Source organism: Oryctolagus cuniculus, chromosome 13 (genome assembly GCF_051225735.1).
Source record: "Oryctolagus cuniculus isolate XC-2025 breed Fujian yellow rabbit chromosome 13, ASM5122573v1, whole genome shotgun sequence".
Lineage (NCBI taxonomy): Eukaryota > Metazoa > Chordata > Mammalia > Lagomorpha > Leporidae > Oryctolagus > Oryctolagus cuniculus.
The window spans coordinates 100,023,961-100,051,046 of NC_142879.1; the positions used below are offsets into that span (position 1 = coordinate 100,023,961).

The 27,086-nt window shown below is 38.4% G+C and overlaps 1 protein-coding gene and 1 long non-coding RNA gene across 2 annotated transcripts; both read left to right on the forward strand.

Moving 5' to 3' along the window:
* The first annotated feature begins 257 nt into the window (after window positions 1-257).
* LOC149122800 (uncharacterized) lies at window positions 258-12,976 on the forward strand. The gene is made up of 6 exons (XM_089311275.1): window positions 258-647; window positions 5,280-5,394; window positions 5,562-5,735; window positions 8,280-8,386; window positions 10,342-10,476; window positions 12,862-12,976. The coding sequence occupies exons 1-6, from the start codon at window positions 418-420 to the stop codon at window positions 12,974-12,976; spliced, it is 876 nt and encodes a 291-aa protein (XP_089167401.1). The 5' UTR covers window positions 258-417.
* Window positions 12,977-13,702: 726 nt separating this feature from the next.
* Window positions 13,703-17,372, forward strand: LOC149122801 (uncharacterized). The gene is made up of 3 exons (XR_016219397.1): window positions 13,703-14,280; window positions 16,961-17,033; window positions 17,260-17,372. It is a non-coding gene; the product is annotated as an uncharacterized LOC149122801 (long non-coding RNA).
* The last annotated feature ends 9,714 nt before the right edge of the window (window positions 17,373-27,086 follow it).

Below are 27,086 nucleotides of genomic sequence, written 5' to 3' on the forward strand. Positions count from 1 at the left end.
CTGGGAGGGGGCGGCTGTGCTCCCTGGGGGGCGCCCTCCTTCCCACTTCCTGGCCCTCTCACTGCCTAGTTCTGCTGAGTCCAGGCCACAGGAGAAAGTGGTGCAAGAAGCACTGCCTGGCGTTGGGGCGTCCTCCATGGCTCGGAGGATGGGGTCTTGGCCAACCAGGAGTGAGAGCAAGGGCCGCCTCGGAGGGGGAGGGGCTTCTGGGCGGAGTCTGGAGGAAGAGGAAGGAATGTCCGGGAGCGGAAGGGGCGGGGCTTAGCCTGGTGCACATGCGCGGCAGTTGTTGGGCGACAGTTACTGTGAGCCGAGAGGTTGAAAACCGCGAAGCTCCTCCGTTGCATGGTGGCTAGACTGCCACATTTCTTCCTATTTTGTTGCAGAGGTGGCTGAAAGCCCCTGACAGCCTTGCTTATGGAGAAATTTTTCTCCTGGTCTGTTAGCAAGCTTGCGAGAAAGCGCGCTCGGACGGTTACGGAGTTCGAGAAAAAGCGCTTGAAGATGCGGCCGCATTTTGGATACCGCCTGCTCTACTGGGAGCTTGGTGCCATTCACAGAGCTGCCAGCGCGGGCAATGTGGCCGCAGTGGAGAAAATGCTGATTTGCAGAAGAAGCAGTGTGGATGATGTGGACCACAAGAGCAGGTACTGGAGGGTGGGCAGTGGGGCCCAGTGCGGGAAGCCCTCGCCCCAGGCTCCCCTGCTTGCTTCCCTGGACACCAGTCCATGTTTATGTACACAAGTCCAGATCCACGTTGTGATACACATGATCAAAAAGATAACAAGAAAATTTCCATAATCTCTTAACCCCTGGGTTAAAGTCTGAGTAAACCCAATACCCGTTTGATGTCAGTTCACACCTGCGTGTACGTGGGATTGTAGAAGGAAACCTTGGCGTGAGAGAACTCATTTTTACCAAAAAGTGAGCTTTAATTTTATCAGTCTTACATGCGCCAAACAAAAATATCAAAGTTTAAAAATTTCGAGTTACACGTTCTACTTGTCATTTACTGCTCTGCTAACACTCATTTGTAATGTAGCAAATAATGAGGTGCTGTTTTTGATGTAAACGTGCTGTTTTTAGAAATTAATCAGGTTTCTGACAGTTGAAAGGGCAAATGCATTGGAAATCCAAAAACTTAATATGAAACAAAGATTTAGAACTTGATACTGGTAACATTTAATATTCATAAGAAAACACGGTTTGCTTATGCATGAAATACTTCTTAACGGAGGAAAACTAGATTTTTATAACACAAAGCTACATTTCTGGTAGAGTTAAAAGTTGTAAATAAACAATGTGAGAAAAATTTCAGGAGAAAACAAAAAATGCGAAGCAATAAATTTTTTCGTGGCCAAAGACTTGATGAAGACTGAAGTCGAAAGCAAACATCCTGGGGTGAACAGTTCAGCACAGTGGGTGAAGTCACTGCTTTTGGATGCTGGTGTCTCATAGCTGAGTACAGGTTGGAGTCCTGCCCACTTTGCTCCTGATCTGACCCCCTAGCTTTTGCCAGGCCTGTCCTTGGCTGTTGCGGGCATTTGGGGAGTGAATCAGTTAACGGCAGCTCTTTGTACCTTTCCTCCTCTCCCTTTCACTCTGCCTTTTAAATAAGCAGTTTTTAAGGAATTACTCTGAATATTTGCTTAGGAAATAAAAATAAAACTTCCTGTGTATCTGGATGAAAATAACAAAACAATATATCTTCAAAACATTTTTACAACAAGTATATTTCAGGTGAAAAAAATGGATCTTCATTTTACAGAAATCTGTGCAAAGCAGGAAAACAACACTGAACTTAATTTTAAATTGGGATATGTATGTGTTGTAGGTATACAAGTGATCCATGGACATAGAAAACAGTATTTAGTGTCTCTGGTGAGAAAAAGAATTTAATTTGAAAGATGAATGAAATGCTACTTTCCATCCACATAGTTTATGATAATGAATAGCAATATTAGGGGCAAAGGTCAAATTGCTTGTGATTTTTATATTGAGAATTTGGTTCTAAGTACTGTGTCACTTTTTTTAAAGATTTATTTATTTACTTGAAAGAGTTATGGTGGGGGAGAGAGAGAGAGAGGTGGGGGGGGTCTTCCATCTGCTGGTTCACTTCCCAGTTGGCCACAATGGCTAGAGCTGTGCCAGTCCTAAGGCAGGAGCCAGGAGCTTCCTCTGGGTCTCCCACGTGGAAGCAGGGACCCAAGGACCCAAACCATCTTCTGCAGCTTTCTCAGGCCATAGCAGAGAGCTGGATCAGAAGTGGAACAGCTGGGACTCGAACTGGCACCCATATGGGATGCTGGAACTGCAGATGGTGGTTTTACCTGCTACACCACAGTGCCAGCCCCCGTGTCATATTTGAAAAATGCATATGCCCTCCACTCTTCAATTTCATTCTTTTAAAATAACTTTTAGAGGTAGGCATGCCATTTGTTTCTCTTATTAGTGCTTAAAATGGGCATATGTTAAGAAGAACCTACATAATGTACCTATACATTATGGCGCATTGATAGATTGCATTGATAGGTGACCATTAAAGGTGGAGTGTCCCACAGATGCATGTGGAAATACAAATATGTAGGCAATCTGTATAACAAGTGAGAAAAGTGTTTGTTTATACATACACACAAATTGTGGACTGTGTTAGCCAACAAAATGTGATTAAAATTGTTACTTATAGGTATTTGAATTCTTGTGAAATTTTCTTTATCTTGTCATTTCCAGAATGATCGGATGTAGACACTCTAGTTAAATTTTTAATATTATTGAGATTAAAGAATTACTTTGTTTTTAAACATGTTTGTAATGTTAGCTGTCTCTTCCAAACTATAGAACTTTCAGAAACTAATATTTAATGCCAATCATATGGCTGGAGTTGCCATAAATGTGTTTTTATAAGCTATTTTGCACTTATTGTTAGGCACCATGGATTGTGTGATCAATAGGTATCAATGAGCCATTTTTTCTGTTTTATAAAAACGCTTTATATAAAGATAACACACTTCATGTATTTCATATATACAATGTGAAGAACATAATGGTACTTCCCACCCTATCCTCCCTCCTTGCCTGACTCCCACCCTCTCTCCTACTTTCTTATTTTTCTTTTAATTTTTACAATGACCAAGTTTCACTTTACTTTGTAATCACAAGCTTAACCTTCCACTAAATAAAGAATTCAATAAGTAGTAAGTGGAAAAACAATGTTTTCTCAGGAGTATAGATAAGGGCTATATGCAATCAAATCTGAAAATGTCGATTTCACTCATCTGCGTATTTTGTACTCTGTATGTTAGTTACCACAAATCCAGGAAAATGTTTTAGTTGCTTGTTGGGACTGGTGTATTTCCCTAAGTTTAATGATCTCCAATTGCAAATTGTTGTGAAAGACAGGGTTTCATTTTTTATGGTTAAATAGTATTCCATCATGGTTACATAGCACACATTATGCAGTCATCAGTTTATGTACATCTGGGTTGATTCCATATCTTAGCTATTGTGAGTTGAGCTACTATAAACATTGGGTTACAGATAACTCTTTCATATGCTTACTTTACTTCCTTTGGGTAAATTCTCCGGAGTGGAATAGCTGGGTCATATCACAGATCTATTTTTAATTTTTTTCCTACTCTCTTCCATAATAGTTATGCTAATATACGTTTCCATCAACAGTGTATTCGGGTACCTTTTCCCCACACTCTCACGAGCATTCTTTATGTTTTTTGATTTTTGGATGAACACAATTCTAACTAGGGTGAGTGTGGAATTCATTGGCATTTCCCTGATGCCTAGCAATCCTGAGCATTTTTTCATGTGTTTGCTGTCCATTTGTATTTCATGCTTTGAAAAATGTCTGTTAAATCTTTTGCCCACTTCTTAACTGTATTTTCTGTTTTGTTGTTGTTGAGTTTCTTGAACTTTGTATATATTTTGGATGTTAATCCTTTATCCAATGTATAGCTTGCAGTGTTTTCTCCCACTCTGTTGATTGCCTCTTTACTTTGTTGAGTGTTTTCTTCACTGTGGAGAAGCTTCTTATCTTGATTTAACTCCATTTGTCTTTTTTTGCCTTTATTCCCTGTGCTTCTGATGTCTAATCCAAGAAGTCCCTGACTATGCCAATGAATTATGGTGTCTCCCCTATGCTTTTTTCTAGTCATTGTATGGTTCTGAGTCCTAGGTTTAGATCCCTGAACCATTGAGTTGTTTTTTGTGAAAGCTAAAAAGTATGGATCTTGTTTCCTACTTCCGCATGCAGAGATCGAATTTCCGCAGCACCAGTTGATGAAGAGACTGTCCTTTCCCCAGGGAGTGATTGTAGCACATTTGTCAAAGATCAGTTGATGGTAGATGCATAGATGAATTTCTAAGCTCTCTAATCTCTTCCATTGGTCCAAATGTCTATATCACTTTATTCCAAAACCAGGATAAAAAGTTAACAACCAAGAAAGACAACTATAGACCAGTGTCACTGATTAACACAGATAAAAATCCTTAACAAATTCTAGCTAATGGAATCCAACAACACATCTAATAAAATCCTTCACCCAGATGAAATGGGATTTATCCCTGATGTACACAGACATTTTGACATATACAGATTAATAAATCTGCTACATCACCTTAAGAAATCAAAGAACAAAACCATAGAACCATTGAATTATCTCAATAGATGCTGAATTTTTAAATGCTGCCAATTACAGTGGGAAAAGTAATGAATTATGATAAGCAGCACTTCAATGTGAGAAATGATAAAGTGAGAGGCATTGAGCATATTCAGAGTCAGTGAATTATAATATTTTCTCTAATGCTTCAAGGATATATGGAAAGTCAGGATAATTATATTATCTTACTCAATTAAAATGCTGTTTTTAAATCGTGGTATTAGTAATGACTACGTCTGACAATTACTGAGCTGTTAGTTGTGTCAGCAACCATTCTAAATATTTTACATAGATTTTCATTGAAGCATCACAATGGTAAACTGAGACAACTACTCTTTTTCTCCCCATTCTTTTAATCAGGAAATTGAGATACTCAAAGTCCTAGTCATAACTTAAAATAGGATTTAACCAAGCTGTGGTTAATGTAATGATCATATTATTTTTCTTTAATAGGCTTCTCTTTCATTAGTTTAGTGACAAGAAGAGATGATAAAGTTCTTTGTTCATCAGAAAAGTATTTGTTTTGAGGGCAGGGGAATATGCTATTTTATTCTTACGATTACATGAGAAATGGCCTGTTTTGTGATTGTGCAATCTAATTTCCTATAGGACCGCTCTGCACTGGGCCTGTGCAAAAGGCCACCAAGACGTGGTAGCTTTCCTCATAAGCCAAAGATGTCTACTTGATCCGCAAGATAAAAGGGCTGCAACACCGCTGATAAAGGTATTTAGTGCCCAACCATCCCAGTATAGGAAGGGCTTGGTTTACATACTTAGAATAAAAATGAATTTATCTTATTTATATATGACTAACTGGTGAAACCATTGGGATGGGGAGTTTTTCTTTGAATTTCTAGAAGTTACAATTTATGATTGGTGTATTACTGGCAGGCTGTACAGTGTCCCGCTGAGAACTGTGCTACACTCTTACTGGATCATGGGGCTGATCCAAATATTGAGGATGAAATTGGCAACACTGCTCTCCACTATGTGGCCTACGGAGAAAATATAAGAATGGCCGAAAAGCTGCTTTCCAGCAATGCAGATATTGAAAAGAAAAATAAGGTATGGATCATCTAACTTAATGTTTAGACTATTGGAAATACATTTTTAAAAGATTGACATGTATAGAAGCAGTTTCTCATATTTGGGAGTACCAGCTGCATTGAATGAAGATATTTTATGAAAACTGTCCCATATTTAAGTTTAAATATTGATACCATTGCAGAAATACTGGAAAGGACAGACTGAGAGGCATTTATGGCCAGTATTTATGAAAGCACTGAATTTGTTAAAGGTCAGACATATTTTCAAGGATATTTTCCCAGTTACTTTTTTCTAAGTGGTGCAAAAACAGGAGCAGTCCAATTTTGTCTTGACAAAGGCTTTTGCTTAAAACTCAAGAAGAAAGCATGTTGTAGTAAACAGAAATATGGCTGTTGCTGTCCATTTCCTAAATAAGTTTATTTATATAAAAGTTACCTTAGAGTGTCAAGGGTTAACTGGGAAACTTTGCAAGAGAAAAGGATAGAAGAATGAAACATTTGTAAATTAGGTAATTGAGGGAAAATACGGAGATGGGATTTTTGATTTGTTTTTGTTGAGTTTTGTGTAGACCAAGTATTCTTTGATTGAAAGTATAGTAACTTGTACTTTCATTAATATCATTAATAAGTTGTAAGTTTGCTTAGGGGAACCATATTTGGAGTGACTAGGTGGTGATGAATGTAGAAAACAAGAGGGAAGAACAAATGATTGACATTTTATTATGGTAGGAAGAGCTGCTGAGGAAAAGTGTCTAAACTCAGCTCTCAAATAGAGAATGTCTTTGTGGGAAAGTAGAAGAAAAGGATCCTACAAATAAATCTAAGTTGGACTTTGAGTTTACTGTTAGTTGATTTATTCCTACTCAAGAAAAATGAAATGGGATGTTCAGTGTGTGTGTCTCTTACTCATTACTCCTTTTTGGTCAAGTCTCCAAATGATGTGTGTGAGAGGAGAGATGGAAGTGGTGATTGTCTGCTGCACCAGTTCTCGGCTGGAGTTGTATATCAGAATGACCTGGAAAAACTTAGAAGTCTAGTTAGTCTCTCCAAGAGTATTTTATTTCAGTAAATCTTACTACGTCTTTACATGTATACTTAAAAACCTATCTCTGAGAGTCTGACAAAACCCTTGTTAAGAACCACCAAACTGTTAATTGTAATGTGTAAGTTCTTAGGTCTCAAAAACTATTAAGAATCTTGAGAAGAGTTAGAGTTTGATGGATGCTACATTCGAACAATACTAACCTCTGATTTTATCTGTCTTTCTTTTCCTTTGTAGTTATAAATTCAAAGAGATAATACTAATAATTCTCAGCCTACAGAATAACACTTACGGATAGTTTTACAAAGAAATGTATATTGCAAGCAGGGCTTTATGGTTAGAATTAGAGCAAATTATGAACCTTTTTCCTCATTGAAGCTTTATGATACACAATCAAATCTTGTTGTGTTGAATTCATGGAGCGCTGACACATAATCACTATGGCAGACTTAAAATTGAAAGCCATGGTAGTGTTAAGAATATGGATGGACATTCTTTTAATAGTTCAGTTTCAACATTCCTGTATCTCAAATATCCATTTGACTAAAACCTGTCAGATTTAAATACAAATGGATGGTTATTTAACTGTTGGAAAATAGTATATTGGGTGTGCCCTGTTGACTACATAGTGGGCCTGATCTTTTTGTGAATTAGGTGATGCTAAGAAAAGTGAAGATATTACATGTTAATACCTGCTTTATACAAAATCATTTGGAAATGCATTGCCAGCTGATACAAAGACTCAAAGGAATCGACTGAACATGGTGCAGAGATGTGTGTAGTTTGCCTCTGTAAATTGTTTCAAAATACAAAATTTGGGAGACTGATGCACACCTCTGACTGTCAGGATTATCTGAAGGATTCCAATCAGGGATCCTTGAGCTCAGATTACTGAGTTGTATGCTGTTCAGAAGGTTTCCTATTTTTAAAAGGCAGATACCCTCCAGTTTGCTTCTCTCCCCACCTAGGGGAGCACAGGATGCATGGCTTTGTTATATTTCTCAAACAGATGATCATGACATTTTTCTGTTGGTGGACAGTATATAATTTGTGCAAAAGTAAATGTTCTTGGAAATATGTATTGAGAAACACTGTTCTTGAGACAATAATTTAGGTCATGAGTTGAATAAGAATGCTTGAAATATTAACTACTATGTCTTAGGGTTTAGGGCTACAGAGGTAAAACATGTAGCCCTTGCCTTCCAGAGGACCTTGTGTTTTTATTGTGTGCAATCAAATAATTGTAATATTCCGTGGTGAGTGTTTTGATGGAAGCAATGAACCCTGGAATGCAATTGTTTGGAGTGAGTCTTGGTGATGAGTAGGTTCCATGCAATGAGGCAATGGAGAGGAGAGTTTTAAGAGGAATGTGCAGTACATGTGGAAGCACAGGGTGGGAAGAAAGAGCCTCCTTTAATTTACCTTCTACATTTGATGTCCGAGTTTGCATTGTCATCTGAAATATGTTCAGTTCTGTTGAGAAATATGTAATAATGTGAATTGTGAATCATTTTTTTACAGACTGGCCTCACACCACTTTTAGTGGCTATTCAACAAAACCAAGAAACTATGGTTAAATTTTTAATATTACAGAATGCAGATGTTTTCGCAATTGATAATCTAAACAGGTAAATTATTTCATTCTATATTTTAAACTCAGTGATGTTTATCAGTTATAAAGTGATTCAAGTCAGAAATATGAAATAAAATGTTAGTATATTATTGAGATACAATGAAAAGTAACAATAAAAATCTATCTGGTAGGAAAGCAATTATGCATACTGGCCAACACAAGGAGCTACATAGGAATGGTCATATTCTCTTACGATAGTGACTGATATATTTTAACAGTAATCTGATTTTTGGTTGTATAGTCTGATATTAATGAAAGGTTATTCATTTTAGTTTTACTGTTTTAATAAATATGAGTCACTATTGAGCTTCTTAAACATTCTGTAATATTTTTAAAATTTTTCCACCGACGGAGGGAAGACCTTTCTCTCTGTCTCTTTCTCACTGTCCAACTCTGTCAAATAAATAAATAATCTTAAAGAAATCTTTTTTTCCTACGTACTCTACTTTTTTTTTTTTTTTGACAGGCAGAGTGGACAGTGAGAGAGACAGAGAGAAAGGTCTTCCTTTGCCGTTGGTTCACCCTCTAATGGCCACAGGCGCACGGCGCTGATCCAAAGCCAGGAGCCAGGTGCTTCTCCTGGTCTCCCATGGGGTGCAGGGCCCAAGCACTTGGGCCATCCTCCACTGCACTCCTGGGCCACAGCAGAGAGCTGGCCTGGAATAGGGGCAACCGGGACAGAATCTAGTGCCCACATACTCTACTTTTAAAAATGCTGTAGTATACATAAATAGGAATTGAAAATCATTTTGTCTTTTTGCTGACTTTTTTTTTGTTAATTTCTTTCTTCAAAGTATATTGATGTTAAGTTATACCTAAGCGACTGTAGGTGGTTATTAGCAGATAGTATGATTTTATCGTTTTTTTCATTCTGCTTTATTTTGATATTTGATATTTTTAAAAGCATGGTTTTTAAAAAATTCTATGAGAGAGAGATTAGAGAAACACAGAGAGAGAGAATTAGAACTCTCTCACTTCAGTTTCACTGCTCAAATGCCTGCAACAGTTCAGGCTGGGCCAGATTGAAGCTTGGAGCTAAGAATGCAATAAAGACTTCCATGTAGTTGCAGGAATCTAATTATCTAAGCTGAATATAACTAATGTCTTCCGGGGTCTGTATGAGTAGGAGACTACACATAGAAGCTGAATCTGGGAGTCAAACCAGGTAGTCTGATACGGGAAGGGGACTTCTTAATTGGTGTCATAATACCAAGATTAAATGCCTGATCCTTATAATTTTATTTGTAATTAGTATGGGAAGAGGGAAGAAATGTATTTACTTAGATAAGCTTTTCCTTTGATGACGACAAATAATAAATGAGAAAGAGAAAAGACATATAACACAAGGCTTAATTCTCAGATGTCCAACCTGTTGGGTGTGCAACCTTGGGAACATTAACTATTAAATCGAACCTGAAGTGAAAGTGGGATAGTAATGTATCCTGTCTTTCAGATGTAGTTGTATATAATGTCATATATAAAATGTAATTCAGTAGCTGACACGTGGTTGTCACCATTGCTAACTGAAACTGCTGTGACTATTATTGCCATATAATATAAGAGCTTTATGCTTTCAGATAGCTTTTACTTACCTGACTGGGATATATTTAATATTTAAAACTGGGGAAGTAAGAGTGAATTCTTCACTTAAAACTGCCTGATTTAAACAAGTGATCTCAATGGTGTTACTATCCCTTAAAGACTTCAAATTAGTAACTTCTATGGAATACCCCAGTTAGACAAGAGGCTTTATTTTGTTTTTTTTTCTCTTTAACCCTGGAGATAATTTCTGGAGATGAGCATTTGATATTCCAAGATGCTTATGTCCATTCATACAAGTAAATGATCACATATACATAGGCAAGATATTAACTTGGTAAAATAGAGCCACTCAGCTGTTTGAGTAGCCTCATTGAAGTTTTTAATGAAGTTCTCTCTCTGTTATTTTAGAACATCCCTCATGTTTGCGGGACGGTATAGTACGGAAAACGTAGTACACATGCTTCTTGAACTAGGGGTTGATGTGCTTTCTGAAGACATTGCTGGACATTCTGCTAGGGATTATGCTCTTCAAAAACGTAATATGTAAGTGTTTACACTAACATTGTAATCAACATGAAGTTGAGGTGTAAGTACTTCATGTTTTCAGATGACTTAGCTCTCACAGTTTTTGGAATGGCAGTGAGTCCCTTTACTTCAACAGTCAGAAACTAAACAGAGGGGCAGGTGCTGTGATGTAGAGGGTAAAGCTGCCACCTGAAGTGTTGGCATCCCATATGGGCGCCAGTTTGATTCCTGGCTGCTCCACTTCCGATCCAGTTCTCTGCTATGGCCTGGGAAAGCAGTAGAAGATGGCCCAAGTCCTTGGGCCCCTGCACCCGCGTGAGAATCCCAGAAGAAGCTCCTGGATCCTGGCTTCAAATCGGTGCAGCTCTGGCCATTGCAGCCAACTGGGGAGTGAACTATCAGATGAAGCCCTCTCTTCCTCCTCCTCCCTCTCCCCCTCCCCCTCCCCCTCTTCCTCCTCCTCCCTCTCCCCCTCCCACCTCCTCCTCCTAGTGCTTCTCCTGTCTCTGTGTAACTCTGACTTTCAAGTAAAATAAATCTTTAAAACAAAAACAAACCAAAGAGAAAGGTTGGCTAGTTAGAAATACAGATGGGTACAAATTCTTTATCTCAGAGATTTGAAGGTCTTTATCCCTGCAACTGCCCACATTATCCATATCATTTCATAATACAACCCCTGCCATGACCCTCCAAACAGTGTCACACCTTCCTAGTTCTACTTAGTTGGTTAGGCCTTCAGTGTCCAGATTAGCAGGAAATTTCATATTTTGTCCTGGGAGCTGCCTCTTAAATTCTTTTTCTTGAGTTTTACAAAAAGCCAGGAAGTTCCATAAGCCTGACAAGGCAATCTTCCTTCATCAGAGAAATAAGGTTCTCAAGGCAATCTTCCTTCATCAGAGAGATGGGGTTCTAATAATTCTTATTTTTTATTGCTTCCTTTGTTACCAGGATTCTTTTACTGATCCAGATCCCCAGTCTTCGTGGTGATGTGCACTTATATCCTGAGATTAAAATGTCTATTTGTTGACTGACATATGCCTATATACTCAGTCACTGTCCACAAAGTATTAACACCCCACTCTGGCTTCCTAGGTTTTGGCATGTATGTAGCCAAAAATAGGCTATTTATGAGAACCTCAGGTGGCATCTACTTCTTAGCCTTAAACCTTCATGATGTGTTCTTTATAAGGTTCTTGACTTTGCTAGTAGTTTCTACTTGGTACCATTCTGTTGTCAGACAAATTCAGATAATGTAGGAAAAGATGAGAGTTTATTTAATGTTTTGCACCAGATATGTACCCTAAGGCTTCTTTATAGTCTGGGCACATATGTTCTTGGTTTGTGGAATGTCCCGTATGTTTCTGTGCTCCAGAGTATGTGTTGGACCTAAGGTGATTTGTTTGCTGTAATAGTGAAGATGGAAATCTAAATTATGTGCATTTTATATCAGATTTTCAAAGTAGTTTTAAATTCTGCCTCACAACAAGCCATTCTTGAGAATTCTCTGAATCTAAAGTATGTTATATGGATTTAAGTGAGCTAAGCCCCATGCATAACTTCTCAGAAACCATGTAATAAAGTGCAGTTTGATCTTCCAAGTTAGGTGGAGTTGAACAGGGACGTTAAGCATCATACTAGCAAATATCAACTGGTGCAGAGTTTGAATCCTTGAAAGGAATAGTAATAGTCTGCCCCAGTACTTGACAGCTCTTAGTTTTGTACCCTTAGTGTGAATGATCACATCAATTATGTTACCTAACTTAGTGAAGTGATATATTTACAAATGCATGTAGCTGCAATATGTTAAGTAGATGAGGTATCTATGGTTACAGCTGTATGGAGTAACTAATAGCCAGAATGAGAAACTAATGACATTTCCTGTAGCCTGAACAGTGAAAAAACACACTACAGGTTTTCTTTGGGATTCCAAAATAGTTTCAGTAGTAAATTTCAAGAACAAAGTATTCCATTGCTTGATTTCATTGAGCATTTATATATTTTATATATTAACGCATTAAATCATTAAATCTCTATAACTACTAGTGAAGACATAGGAAAATCCTTACTCTTTAGAAGAGTTTGAGGTTAAAACAAGTGACTTGCCCATACCTGTTGGCTACAGAGCTGAGTCTTCTGAGTTTATGATTCCTTATTATGTCCTGCTAATTTTAGTTAATTTATTGAGTTATACCACCTTTAATTCAGGACTTCTTCACCTTACTGTTTTTCATCTTAACAATAAGTTTAAGAAAATTATATTGTAGAACATATAATTATGAAGTGCGTTGGCATAATGTAAGTTCTGGTACTAACTTTGAACTATCAGAAATATTCTAAGGATTTGATACATTTGATAGTTGTCCTTATCAATACTGAAACAATTTTATTCATTCTTATACATAGGCAAAATTACCAACTCATTTCGTTGTTTCGAGAAAATGCTGCACTTGAGAAGATTGTAAATAGAAATCCAGGTAAAACTTCTCCAGCTAGTCCCAACATAGGAAAAAAAATATAAACATAAGAAGTAGTTGATCACAGAAGAGCAGTTACAGATAAGTCAATGATTAATTATATGTGTGTTTTTCTTAATCTTTCTTAGGAATCAAGTATTTAGAAATTTTAGAGGTTTATTGTAGGATATTTATAATCTGAAGCACTATTATTTGAAGAAAATCACTAATTGTGGCCCTTTATCTCTTTGTGGCATTTGTGTAATTTAGAAAAAGATACATATCTGTATAGGTGTGTGTGTGTGTGTGTATGTCTGTGTCTGAGAGGCATGGAGACTTACAGAACAAAGCTGCCATCTACCAATTTGTCCTCCAAATGCTCACAATGGCCTCGTTTGGATGGAAGCCATAGACAGGAGTCAGGAACTCCATCTAGGTCTTCCACGTGCTTAGGAGGAGCTTGATTACTTGAGCCTCACTGCCTCTGTGAGTTTGCACAGGCAGCAAACTGAAGTCAGAACATGGAGTTGGTAATCAAACTCAGCTACTCACACATGGTTACATGGCCAAGAACTTGGGACATCTATTGCTGATTTCCTAGACCCGTTAACAGGAAGCTGGATTGGAAGTGGAGCAGCCAAGACTTGGACTGGAAACAATGAGGGAGGCCAGCACTGTAGGCCGTGACTTTATCTGCTGTGACATAGCACTGGGACCCTACAATCTTTTATACTTATTCTATTAGTGATACAATTGTCTCTCAGTTGGATTACAGTCTTTGTATAGAGCATATGTTTTCCATATCATCTTAATTAATTGTATTATTCACTTTACATTGATAAATTCAAAGTAGCAGAAGTAAGGTTCCATAATGGCTATCAATGATGTAGTTAATAATCACTCTGCTATAACTTGTAAGTATGATCAAAAGCATCTTTTCTTTTAATTTTTATTTTCAGTTTATGTGAAATGTAGAGATGCAGAGCTATAGATAGCCAGTAGAGAGTGTTATTTCCTTCTCTGATAATTTCTCCCTAAATTCCGGCAATATCTGGGGCTGGGCCAGACAAAAGCAGGACTCAGATGGGTCACAAAGACCCAATTGCTTAAGCCATAACCTCCTGCCTCTCAGGGTACGCTGAGAGCTCAGTTTGAAAGCAAAGCTGAGACCCAAACCCAGGCACTCCAGTATGATGTGAGCATCTAAGAAGCATCATAACTTCTGTGTCAAACACCTGGCTCCAAAGCTGTAATTTTTAACAATGTACTATATATTATAACATTCTATATTATTCTATCATTGATTTAATTTAAAATGTATTTACTTTTCTTTAATAGATGATGAGCATTCTAAAGAATATAGAAAAAGGTAGGGTTTAATGATTTTTAAAACCATTTGTTAACTAATGGAAAGCAAAGAAATGCATTATGTATTCTCCTCTGGGCTGGATGGATATTGTGTACTTAACATTTGTTGCTTGTCATAATTGTCCAACCAGTTTTCAATGTGTGTGTTAATGTAGTTTATTTCCTACTATTTAGGCAACTATAGTGCTGAGGGGTTGATTGATTGGCCTATGAACCTGTAGTAAAATAATTAACTGACCCATATCAGCCTGCCTTACTCCCAAATGGATTCTCTTACCCTTTAGCATGGATGGATACAGACTTATACAATAGTGGCATCAAGATACAGGTCCAATTCAGATAAATTCTGAATTTACAATGGCTAATATATGGAATCAAACTAGATGCTCATCAACTGATGAATCAATAAAGAAATCCTGCCATATATATATATATATGTGTGTGTGTGTATATATATGTATATGAATATATATATATCTTCCATCCATGGTTCATCCCCAAATAGCTGCAATGGCTGGAGCTGAGCTAATCCAAAGCCAGGAATGAGGAGCTTCTTCCTGGCTCTCACATGAGTGCAGGGACCCAAGGACTTGGGCTATTTTCCGTTGCTTTCCCAGGCCATAAGCAGACAGTTGGAAAGAGTAGCTGCAACATGAGCCAGTGCCCAACGGGATGCTTGCACCACAGGTGGATTTTTAGAGTCACTGGGAAGAGTCCATATCAGATAAGACTGTAATGCTATATCATCTACTTCATGGTCCCCCACACTCAGAGGGGTAGGTAATCTAGTCTCCCTTGAGCACTAGGGGCCTGGAGGTGGATGATCTGCAAAGAACTTGGTCCAGGGCAGATGTCCTCTCATGCCCACCTCTTCTTTCCATTTTCTGATGTCTCTCCCTGGTATGTATTTGGTAAGAGGGGGATAGGATTAGCTGATAAACCCTACAGAGCTACGTGTGTCTTGCTGTGGCAAGATGACTGAGCCTCAATGTAGCTTGTTTTTTAGAAGAGGGAAGTAGTGCCTACAATTGTATGTTTGGGCCGGTGCTGCGGCTCACTAGGCTAATCCTCCGCCTTGCGGCGCTGGCACCCCGGGTTCTAGTCCCGGTTGGGGTGCCGGATTCTGTCCCGGTTGCCCCTCTTCCAGGCCAGCTCTCTGCTGTGGCCAGGGAGTGCAGTGGAGGATGACCCAAGTGCTTGGGCCCTGCACCCCATGGGAGACCAGGAGAAGCACCTGGCTCCTGCCATCGGATCAGCGCGGTGCGCCGGCCGCAGCGTGCCGGCCGCGGCGGCCATTGGAGGATGAACCAATGGCAAAGGAAGACCTTTCTCTCTGTCTCTCTCTCTCACTGTCCACTCTGCCTGTTAAAAAATAAAAAAAAATAATAAAAGAAAATAAAAAAATACAGTTGTATGTTTGAGTCCACTCTTTTCTCAGGGTTCTGTGCTTTGTAGGTTTAATACGTTAATGTTTGAAGTTGTATGTGTTTGTAAGCTTTTTGTTACTTACAGAAAAAATATCTGTTGGCTAACATACAGAGGAATAGGATTTATTTTGGCATAAAGTTTTGAGATTCACAGTCCAAGAACAGGTGGCAACATGATGAGGATGTTGGTTGGTGGAATGAATACAAAGGGAGAATAACACGGTGCACCCAGCAGCAGAGAGAACAGTTGTATAGTTCACTGCTCTCATGAGAACTTCATTCACAATACAAGCCCCCGGTGACCTAAAGACCTCCTTTAGGCCCAACACCTAGACATCATAGTTGCATTGTTTCTACTTTTAATCCATTGACCATTACCATTTATCCATTAAATAAGACTTTGCAATCTAGCCACAAATACATGGGCCTTTTGTTGATATCTGAACTCTTATCCAAACCACATCACTGTGCTTGACACCAGAAGAGTTATTTGGGGTTAGGAGCTCATAGGAGGCAAGATATTTAGATACCATTAACAGAAACAAAAGTACAGGTACCATGACTCTTCTCAGCAGCGTCTCCCTTCTAAGTACATAAGCACCTATAGTCTTACTGGTTTACGTTTACCTGAATGAGGAAACAGCAACACTTATTTGGGAAAATCACTGAACATCTTAATATTTCTGAGAAGGGCATTTCCAGCAACAACCTACACATTTGTTCTGTGATGTATATATCTTTAGCTTTCAAATATTTCAGATGGTTCTAGGGATTCTTGGTATTATTTTAAGGTGCTGGAAACAACAGGCCTTTTAAAGTGATTTCTGTGCTGAAGAATTAAGATTGCATTTTGGCATGACACAGCCTGGTCTATAAACTGAAAGCAGGCAGTGTAAGATAAGTTATATACCTTTCTCGCTTACCATAGGTGACATGTTCATTGCCTTGAGGTAATGAAATGTATGGCAGCCACGGATGAAATTTGCATAAGCATCTTCAGGGTGAACAAGTTGTAAAGTTTCTGCTAGTATATTGATGTTCACAGATTTTTTATGGGATGTATTATCTTCACCAAATATTTCAGTGGGGTGAGAGTAGTGTAGGCAGAAATAGATGATGAAAAGTTTTTCTAAAACAAGAGTCAAATTTTCATTGTACCAAAAAAATACCATTTAGCAGAAGTTTAGTTGATGTTTCCCCTGATTTTTTATAGAAAATATTTAACTATTTTTCTTATATATTTTTGTGCACAAGGCTTTTGGAAATACCTGATGTTAATCATGAACTGCTTATATCATATGAGAAAGGCCTCAATTCATTTGCCAAGGTAAAATGCTCTATTATGGAATTAATTTTCTTGCTCCGAGTTTTTGTTGACTCTATGTCTACTCCCACTTTAACGTACTGCAGTAAGTGCCTTCCGTGGACATATTCTTCTTTTCCTAGGACAGTGCCTATGCTTTGATTTACAGAATAAATGTCTTAGTGAGTGAATGGGTGGTGGGACAACTGAGTGAACATGCTTGCTGAGGTTGTGTTTTTTTTTCCTATAGAAAGACTTAATTCCAGGACATACAACTGCCATCATTCACAGTGCACCAGAAGAGCAACCCAATAACGACAGAATAACTCGTGTTCATGGAGTCCATGAAGATAACAAATGTGGTAAGTGGATCAAAATTTCTTTTGTAAATTTTAAAATTGAACATTTTTTAACATTTGATATATTATATATGTGCACTTATATACATTTTTCTCAAAAACAGTAATATTAATGTAAGAAAAATGTGGGATTCATCACAATGCTAACAGTGAGGAAAGAAGGATGTATTGATGAAATCCATTAAAGACAATATGATTATAGACCAAATAATACGGTATCCATGCACTTTTTGTACTTTCTATAGCTTCCATATATAAAACATGTGAGATTTGGTTTTGTGTGACTGGCTTATTTCTCTAGGATAGTGATTTCCAGTTCCATCCAGTGTATGAAAACCTTCTATTTAAATGTTATTGTATGAAGTTTAATGTGAAGCCATAAATATGCTACCCAATGTATTTTATTGTTTTTTTTTAATATCTTTCTTCATAGGACCAAATTCTTCTTCCTAAAACTTCGTCAACCCTTTGGAATTCTTTCTTGCTGTTACTTTTACATATTGTTGAATTACTGATGGAGATGTGTGTGTGTGTGTGTGTGTGTGTGTATTTATATTTGCTCTAATGAGGCTTTAATGTATGTACATTTACTGGAACATTTTGAGGAAGAAAAGCACAACAAGAAAATTTGCTTTTCTCAGGACTGAATCATAGAGTAAATCTATGGGGATAACCACATGATGGCATGGCATAGAAATAGTAGAACAGATCAATTTAATGACTAGAAAATCCAGAGTTAAATTAAAATATAAATTAGCATATTTTTTAAATTGATAAATGGAACTTTATTTCAGATGGTTCTAGGGATTCTTGGTATTATTTTAGGGTGCTGGAAACAACAGGCCTTTTAAAGTGATTTCTATGCTGAAGAATTAAGATTGCATTTTGGCATGACACAGCTTGGTCTATAAACTGAAAGCAGGCAGTGTAAGATAAGTTATATACCTTTCTACCTTACCGTAAGTGACAGTGTTCATTCCCTTAAGGTAACAAAATGTATGACAGCCACGGATGAGATTTGCATAAGCATCTTCAGGGTGAACAAGTTGTAAAGACCAGTTATTCTCAGTTTCTGCAAGTATATTGATGTTCATGAAAAGTGAATAGTGATAAGAAACAAAATTTTAGTTCTTCCAATATACCACCAAGGGTATAATAAATAACCTGGAAAGAATATTTGTATAAGATATATTTCAACAAAGACACAGCTATTATCCAAACCGTTTAGAGAACTCTTAAAGCTAAATTTAAAAAATACCAAACAGGCTTAAAAATAGGAAAAATAGCGGAACAAACACCTTCCCATGGAAGATAAACAGATGGCAAGTGAACTGAAGAAGTGATTCTGAACATCATGAACTGCTAGGGATTTCAAAACAGTGACAACAGTGATTGCAGATAAGGAAATAGAGCAATAGGGATACTCATTCATTGCTCTTCCATATGCAAAATAGTATAGCCACTCTGGAAGATAATCTATGGCCATACACCCTGAATGCGCCTGATCCCATCTGTGTATGTGTATTTAGAATTCATAATAACGTTTATTATCAGATCTATGACTACCTCTTATAGAAATGGTGTTTACTTTAGGAGCAGAAGATGAAGCTAAAGAATCAACTTCAGACCCTGAGGTACTGTCTCTTGTTATGATATTTTAAATATAAGCACTAAGTGATGTTCAAATCTAGAATGGAGTGCTTGTTTCTTCTGTCTTTTTAAAAACAGGCAGAAGACAGAGCCCTGAAGCTGTGCCCAGCAATTCAGCCGTATAGGCAGGGACCTGCTGTCTGCCCTGTAAAGCAGCCTGGCTCTGGCTGTGGGCAGGGGCAGGTGGCAGGTGGAATCTGGGGACTGCTGGTAGCATCAGGGGTACTTGCTGTCCCCAAGACAGAATAAGGGATAGCCGCAGTGTTGCTGCAACCACTTGGGTCTGGGGATTTGGAAAGAGGCAAAATGGAGTCTTTCTTTTTCTTTCTTTCTTTTTTTTTTTTTTTGACAGGCAGAGTGGACAGTGAGAGAGAGAGACAGAGAGAAAGGTCTTCCTTTGCCATTGGTTCACCCTCCAATGGCCGCCGCGGCCGGCGTGCTGCGGCCGGCGCACCGCGCTGATCCGATGGCAGGAGCCAGGAGCCAGGTGCTTTTCCTGGTCCCCCATGGGGTGCAGGGCCCAAGGACTTGGGCCATCCTCCACTGCACTCCCTGGCCACAGCAGAGGGCTGGCCTGGAACAGGGGCAACCAGGACAGAATCCGGCGCCCCGACCGGGACTAGAACCCGGTGTGCCGGCGCCGCAAGGCAGAGCATTAGCCTAGTGAGCCGCGGCACTGGCAAAATGGAGTCTTTCTTAGGGCAAAGAAGGCCCTCAGACACAGTCAGCTTTCTAGGTAAATGAAAACCGAGGACGGTGGAATTCTGTAGTTAGGGCCACTGCTCTGCCATAATGGTGGGAATCTTAGAGGCTTCTGCTTACTTTCCTCAGCGAGATAGAGTCCCCCTGGCCATAACACCAGCGTAGGAGCTACAGTATACTTTGTTCTTGCCTCTCTCTGTACTGGCTCTCTGAGCCTATTGCCATTTAGAGTTGTCCTTACTTCCTTACCAAAGATTTCCTTCAGTCAGTCTCTTAGACACCGGGTGTTTCCTTTGCTGTGCTGGTTCTTCCCAGCGGTGGAGGTGAGTGCAGGGCCTCTGTATGCAGCTTTTTTTCCCTCTCTTCTCTCTCTCAGACCTCATCATACTAAGCATTAGAAATGAGCAAGCCTCACACCATGAGACAGCCATAATCATGGTGATATTTATATTGTCACTTGTGGAAAACATAATGTGAAATGAATGTCACATTTTAGGAGCTAAAACATGACTCCCTATTTATCTCTTTGTAGAGATTTTTATAACTTTGAAGATATTGCCTAGTTGGAAAAGAGTTGCATATGTACCTTACACATGTATTTGCTTACTGTTGTTTGAACATTACACAAAGGAAAGATTTCCTGACTACGTTGCCATTTGACTCAACCCATAGTAAAAGTTCTGAGAAAAAAAAATGGTTGGAGTACTCAGGTCCTAGCATTGGTGTGGCTGAGCCCTGCCCCTTACAGGCTTTTGGAGAGTGAATTAGCAAATGGCACCTCTGCAGGCCTACTTCTCTGTGCCACTCTATTTCATTTTCTCTTCTTCCTGTTTCCTTCTGTCTCCTTATTTTTTGTGAGAAACTGAGATAATTTTTAAAATACAAAAGGAATAGTCTGGCAGCTCAACCTGCTTAATCAGAGTACTGACTCTCAGGACTTTGTTTTGTGACATTTAAAGCAATCAAGGCTTTTGAAAAACAGTCCTCCTGTAGCCTCTTATATTTTTTCACAGAACTATATTTTTAACAGATTTGAAAAATGCTTATTACCATAAACTCCAGAAGCACATATTCTCACTATAGTAAGAAATGTATGTAATATTTCAATTTATAAATTAAAATTTTATTTTAAATTCTTGAAACAAATGTAGAAATATGAAATTTTGTATGCTGCAAACGTATGTAGAAATATGTAATTGAAAAATTAAATCTCATAGGTTCTGCCTTTTTATTTTCGTTTTCCAAATTTCAGAATTCAGTTTATGTTTACATTATTTGCTTATATTATTTTAATGTTTTACAAATATTTATTTATATGTATTTTCTTATTATATGCTTTTTCTGAGTGATTTTGTCTATTCCCATTTCTTTTGAAAAATTTTTAGTGACTAAATATGACACATTTATGGGTCACAGTATTGTATTTCAGTGCATTATATATATATATGACTATATATTTGTCTACTCCCATTTCTTTTCAAAATTCTTGAGTGACTAAATATGACACATTTAAGGGCCACAGTGTGGTATTTCAATACATGTATATTATGTGTACTGAGCAAAACAGGATGACTAAGATTTTTCATTCCTTCGTGTTACTTTATGATTGCAGGTTTGAGGATTCTTCTGTTTGCTCATGCAGTGTGTGTTAGGTTATTGTAAAACATAATTCCCTCACAACTTTGTTCTTGCCTCTCTCTGTACTGGCTCTCTGAGCCTATTGCCATTTAGAGTTGTCCTTACTTCCTTACCAAAGATTTCCTTCAGTCAGTCTCTTAGACACGGGCGTTTCCTTTGCTGTGCTGGTTCTTCCCAGCGATGGAGGTGAGTGCAGTAGGAAGTCATTCCTTCAATGTAACTCTGGTTTCTTACCCCTATTTCAAATTTTCTCTATCCCCCATAACCTCCCACCCTCTACTTTTTGTTTTGTGTTCAATGTTAGTTTTTTTTTTCCTTTGACACAATGTGGTTTCTAAGTTCTCTGTGTGCATCAAATCTCGTATTGCCTAACTGAAGACATTTTCGTACATTGTGTATTTCCTGCCAGAGTGATCCCTTAAACATATTTGTAATCATGTAGTTCAACTGCTTATTGAGTAGATTTCCATTCCAGTAGGGGAGAATTCACATTCCAGCATGACCATTGGTTTGGTCCTTAGGTCTTAAATCTGCCGTACATCACTAAACCCCATTCTACGAAGGACGTTCTCATTGTAGCTCCATATCTGGGGCTGCTAATTTGCCTTGTTTATTGCTATACAATATTTTGCCTCATCTGTGCTGTATACAATGCCTTCATGTCTTACTTTTGATTTCATTTGATCTGCGTTTCAAAATGTAGCCCCAAATAAACAATATTTGCTGACCTTCCAAGATTAACTCGAGGATACACTTCTCTGCCTATTCTTCTACTATATATACTTCAACGATGCAAACAGTGATTTATACTTTTCTGTTCTATTTTCCCATGTCTACCTCTAACTGAACATGGGGTAGAATCTGCTGTTTGTTTATATGCTTAGATTTTTCAAGGACTGGGCCTATGACTTGATACACATAGTAAATCCTGTCTCACTGAATGAGTAGCTGAGGGGTTGAGAAATTGGATATATGTGTTGAATTTGTATTTTATTGTTCTGTAGGAAGGAACGTCAACTATAGCGGGTAAGAAGAGTAAAAAATGTTTTTTCATCACTCAAGTTGCTCCACAACAGCCAATTAATAAACATGGGATGGACTCTGATCACACATTGGACAAAGATAACAAATGTAGTGAGTGCATATCTATCAAAACTTACTATTAAAATACAATGAAGAGAAATGAGTAGATCTGATTTGGATATCCATGTATGTTGAGGGTTTTCTTTGGCTTTTTTTAATATAACCAACTTCTTCCTGAAACAGCTTCAACCCTCTGAAATTCATCCTTACTGTTCCTTTTATTTCATTGAAATATTCATTTCATTGCAATATTCATGAATGGAGAGAGACACGCCTTTATGTAAATTGTTTCCATGTGAATAAATGTTCTCACTAGTTGATCTGTTACTGCATTTGTAGGTAAGGAGTCTACCACTCAAAGAGATCCTGAAGACAACAACTCACCAAGGAATTCGAAGGTAGTGTGTCTTCTTGTGATTTGCAAATACCTGATTTCAGTGATGTTAAAACAAAACTGGTGTTTGCTTGAAGGTATAAAGTTGCTTGAGAGACAGCTACTTACATAAGACAGGCAGATAAACATTTTCGCTATCTTGAGAAGGGGTGGTGTGATATCTCTTTGAGGCATTGATATGCATTTCCCTGGTGGTTGGTGATGTTGAACATAATGTCATATAGATTGCCATTTCTATCTCTTATTTCGAGACAGGTCTGTTGAGGTGCTGTGTCCATTTCTGAGCTAGATTTGGTGTTTGTTCATATATTCTTGACGATATTTCTTATCTGGGAGAGAGTGGGATACCTAGTACCTATGTAATACAAGCTTCCCCTTACTTACCTGAAGCTATGTAAAGGAGAGGTTTTGAGGCTGTCTTGACATTTGCTTCAGCCAACTCTCTTGCCTTTAGAACCTAGGAAAGAAGAATTAGGAGCTAAACTCTTGGCCCAGTGGTGAAGAAGTCAGATGAGCTATCTACCTCACACCTCGGATGGCTTTCTGTCCTTATTTTGTACCCAATTCTAACTCTCGGCCAGAAATCAAGCAGTATTTCCTGACCTTGCAAGACTGAATTGAGGATTCTCTTTTCTGCCTTTTCTTCAACTATATTGACTTCAGTGGCAGAAATAGTGGTTTATACTTTCCTGTTGTATTTTCCCATGTCTACCTCTAGCTAAACATGGGGTAGAATCTGCTCTTTGTTTATATGCTTAGATTTTTCAAGGACTGGGCCTATGACTTGATACACATAGTAAATCCTGTCTCACTGAATGAGTAGCTGAGGGGTTGAGAAATTGGATATATGTGTTGAATTTGTATTTTATTGTTCTGTAGGCAGGAACGTCAGCTGTAGCGGGTAAGAAGAGTAAAAAACGTTTTTTCATCGCTCAAGTTGCTCCACAACAGCCAATTAATAAATATGAGATGGACTCTGATCATGCATTGGACAAAGATAACAAACGTAGTGAGTGCATATCTATCAAAACTTACTATTAAAATACAATGAAGAGAAATGAGTAGCTCTGAATTGGGTATCCATGTATGTTGAGGGTTTTCTTTGGCTTTTTTTTAATATAACCAACTTCTTCCTGAAACAGCTTCAACCCTCTGAAATTCATCCTTACTATTCCTTTTATTTCATTGAAATATTCATTTCATTGCAATATTCATGAGTGGAGAGAGACACGCCTTTATGTAAATTGTTTCCATGTGAATAAATGTTCTCACTAGTTGATCTGTTACTGCATTTGTAGGTAAGGAGTCTACCTCCCAAAGAGATCCTGAAGACAACAACTCACCATGGAATTCGAAGGTAGTGTGTCTTCTTGTGAGTTGGAAATATCTGATTTCAGTGATGTTAAAACAAAATTGGTGTTTGCTTGAAGGTATAAAGTTACTTGAGAGACAGCTACTTACATAAGACAGGCAGATAAACATTTTCGCTATCTTGAGAAGGGGTGGTGTGATATCTCTTTGAGGCATTGATATGCATTTCCCTGGTGGTTGGTGATGTTGTACATACTGTCATATTGATTGCCATTTCTATCTCTTATTTCGAGACAGGTCTGTTGAGGTGCTGTGTCCATTTCTGAGCTAGATTTGGTGTTTGTTCATATATTCTTGACGATATTTCTTATCTGGGAGAGAGTGGGATACCTAGTACCTATGTAATACAAGCTTCCCCTTACTTATCTGAAGCTACGTAAAGGAGAGGTTTTGAGGCTGTCTTGACATTCGCTTCAGCCAACTCTCTTGCCTTTAGAACCTAGGAAAGAAGAATTAGGAGCTAAACTCTTGGCCCAGTGGTGAAGAAGTCAGATGAGCTATCTACCTCACACCTCGGATGGCTTTCTGTCCTTATTTTGTACCCAATTCTAACTCTCGGCCAGAAATCAAGCAGTATTTCCTGACCTTGCAAGACTGAATTGAGGCCGGTGCCGCAGCTCACTAGGCTAATCCTCCGCCTAGCGGCGCCGGCACACCGGGTTCTAGTCCCGGTTGGAGCGCCGGATTCTGTCCCGGTTGCCCCTCTTCCAGGCCAGCCCTCTGCTGTGGCCAGGGAGTACAGTGGAGGATGGCCCAGGTGCTTGGGCCCTGCACCCCATGGAAGACCAGGAAAAGCACCTGGCTCCTGGCTCCTGCCATCGGATCAGCGCAGTGCGCCGGCCGCGGCGGCCATTGGAGGGTGAACCAACGGCAAAGGAAGACCTTTCTCTCTGTCTCTCTCTCTCACTGTCCACTCTGCCTGTCAAAAAAAAAAAAAAAAGACTGAATTGAGGATTCTCTTTTCTGCCTTTTCTTCAACTATATTGACTTCAGTGGCAGAAATAGTGGTTTATACTTTCCTGTTGTATTTTCCCATGTCTACCTCTAACTGAACATGGGGTAGAATCTGCTCTTTGTTTATATGCTTAGATTTTTCAAGGACTGTTCCTGTGACATGACACACATAGTAAATCCTGTCTCACTGAATGAGTAGCTGAGGGGTTGAGAAATTGGATATATGTGTTGAATTTGTATTTTATTGTTCTGTAGGCAGGAACGTCAGCTGTAGTGGGTAAGAAGAGTAAAAAACGTTTTTTCATCGCTCAAGTTGCTCCACAACAGCCAATTATGAACTCTGATCACGGATTGGACAAAGATAACAAACGTAGTGAGTGCATATCTATCAAAACTTACTATTAAAATACAATGAAGAGAAATGAGTAGCTCTGAATTGGATATTCATTTATTTTGAGGGTATTCTTTGGCTTTTTTTAATATAACCAACTTCTTCCTGAAACAGCTTCAACCCTCTGAAATTCATCCTTACTATTCCTTTTATTTCATTGAAATATTCATTTCATTGCAATATTCATGAATGGAGAGAGACACGCCTTTATGTAAATTGTTTCCATGTGAATAAATGTTCTCACTAGTTGATCTGTTACTGCATTTGTAGGTAAGGAGTCTACCTCCCAAAGAGATCCTGAAGACAACAACTCACCATGGAATTCGAAGGTAGTGTGTCTTCTTGTGATTTGCAAATATCTGATTTCAGTGATGTTAAAACAAAATTGGTGTTTGCTTGAAGGTATAAAGTTACTTGAGAGACAGCTACTTACATAAGACAGGCAGATAAACATTTTCGCTATCTTGAGAAGGGGTGGTGTGATATCTCTTTGAGGCACTGATATGCATTTCCCTGGTGGTTGGTGATGTTGAACATACTGTCATATTGATTGCCATTTCTATCTCTTATTTCGAGACAGGTCTGTTGAGGTGCTGTGTCCATTTCTGAGCTAGATTTGGTGTTTGTTCATATATTCTTGACGATATTTCTTATCTGGGAGAGAGTGGGATACCTAGTACCTATGTAACACAAGCTTCCCCTTACTTATCTGAAGCTACGTAAAGGAGAGGTTTTGAGGCTGTCTTGACATTCACTTCAGCCAACTCTCTTGCCTTTAGAACCTAGGAAAGAAGAATTAGGAGCTAAACTCTTGGCCCAGTGGTGAAGAAGTCAGATGAGCTATCTACCTCACACCTCGGATGGCTTTCTGTCCTTATTTTGTACCCAATTCTAACTCTCGGCTAGAAATCAAGCAGTATTTCCTGACCTTGCAAAACTGAATTGAGGATTCTCTTTTCTGCCTTTTCTTCAACTGTATTGACTTCAGTGGCAGAAATAGTGGTTTATACTTTCCTGTTGTATTTTCCCATGTCTACCTCTAGCTAAACATGGGGTAGAATCTGCTCTTTGTTTATATGCTTAGATTTTTCAAGGACTGGGCCTATGACTTGATACCCATAGTAAATCCTGTCTCACTGAATGAGTAGCTGAGGGGTTGAGAAATTGGATATATGTGTTGAATTTGTATTTTATTGTTCTGTAGGCAGGAACGTCAGCTGTAGCGGGTAAGAAGAGTAAAAAACGTTTTTTCATCGCTCAAGTTGCTCCACAACAGCCAATTATGAACTCTGATCACGGATTGGACAAAGATAACAAACGTGGTGAGTGCATATCTATCAAAACTTACTATTAAAATACAATGAAGAGAAATGAGTAGCTCTGAATTGGATATTCATTTATTTTGAGGGTATTCTTTGGCTTTTTTTAATATAACCAACTTCTTCCTGAAACAGCTTCAACCCTCTGAAATTCATCCTTACTATTCCTTTTATTTCATTGAAATATTCATTTCATTGCAATATTCATGAGGGAGA

Excerpts from the sequence above, each read along its gene's own strand:
- LOC149122800 (XM_089311275.1), top strand. The coding sequence starts at position 418 with ATGGAGAAATTTTTCTCCTGGTCTGTTAGCAAGCTTGCGAGAAAGCGC. Across the intron at positions 5,395-5,561 it reads CTGCAACACCGCTGATAAAG|GCTGTACAGTGTCCCGCTGA; the intron begins GTATTTAGTGCC and ends TATTACTGGCAG. Across the intron at positions 8,387-10,341 it reads GCAATTGATAATCTAAACAG|AACATCCCTCATGTTTGCGG; the intron begins GTAAATTATTTC and ends CTGTTATTTTAG.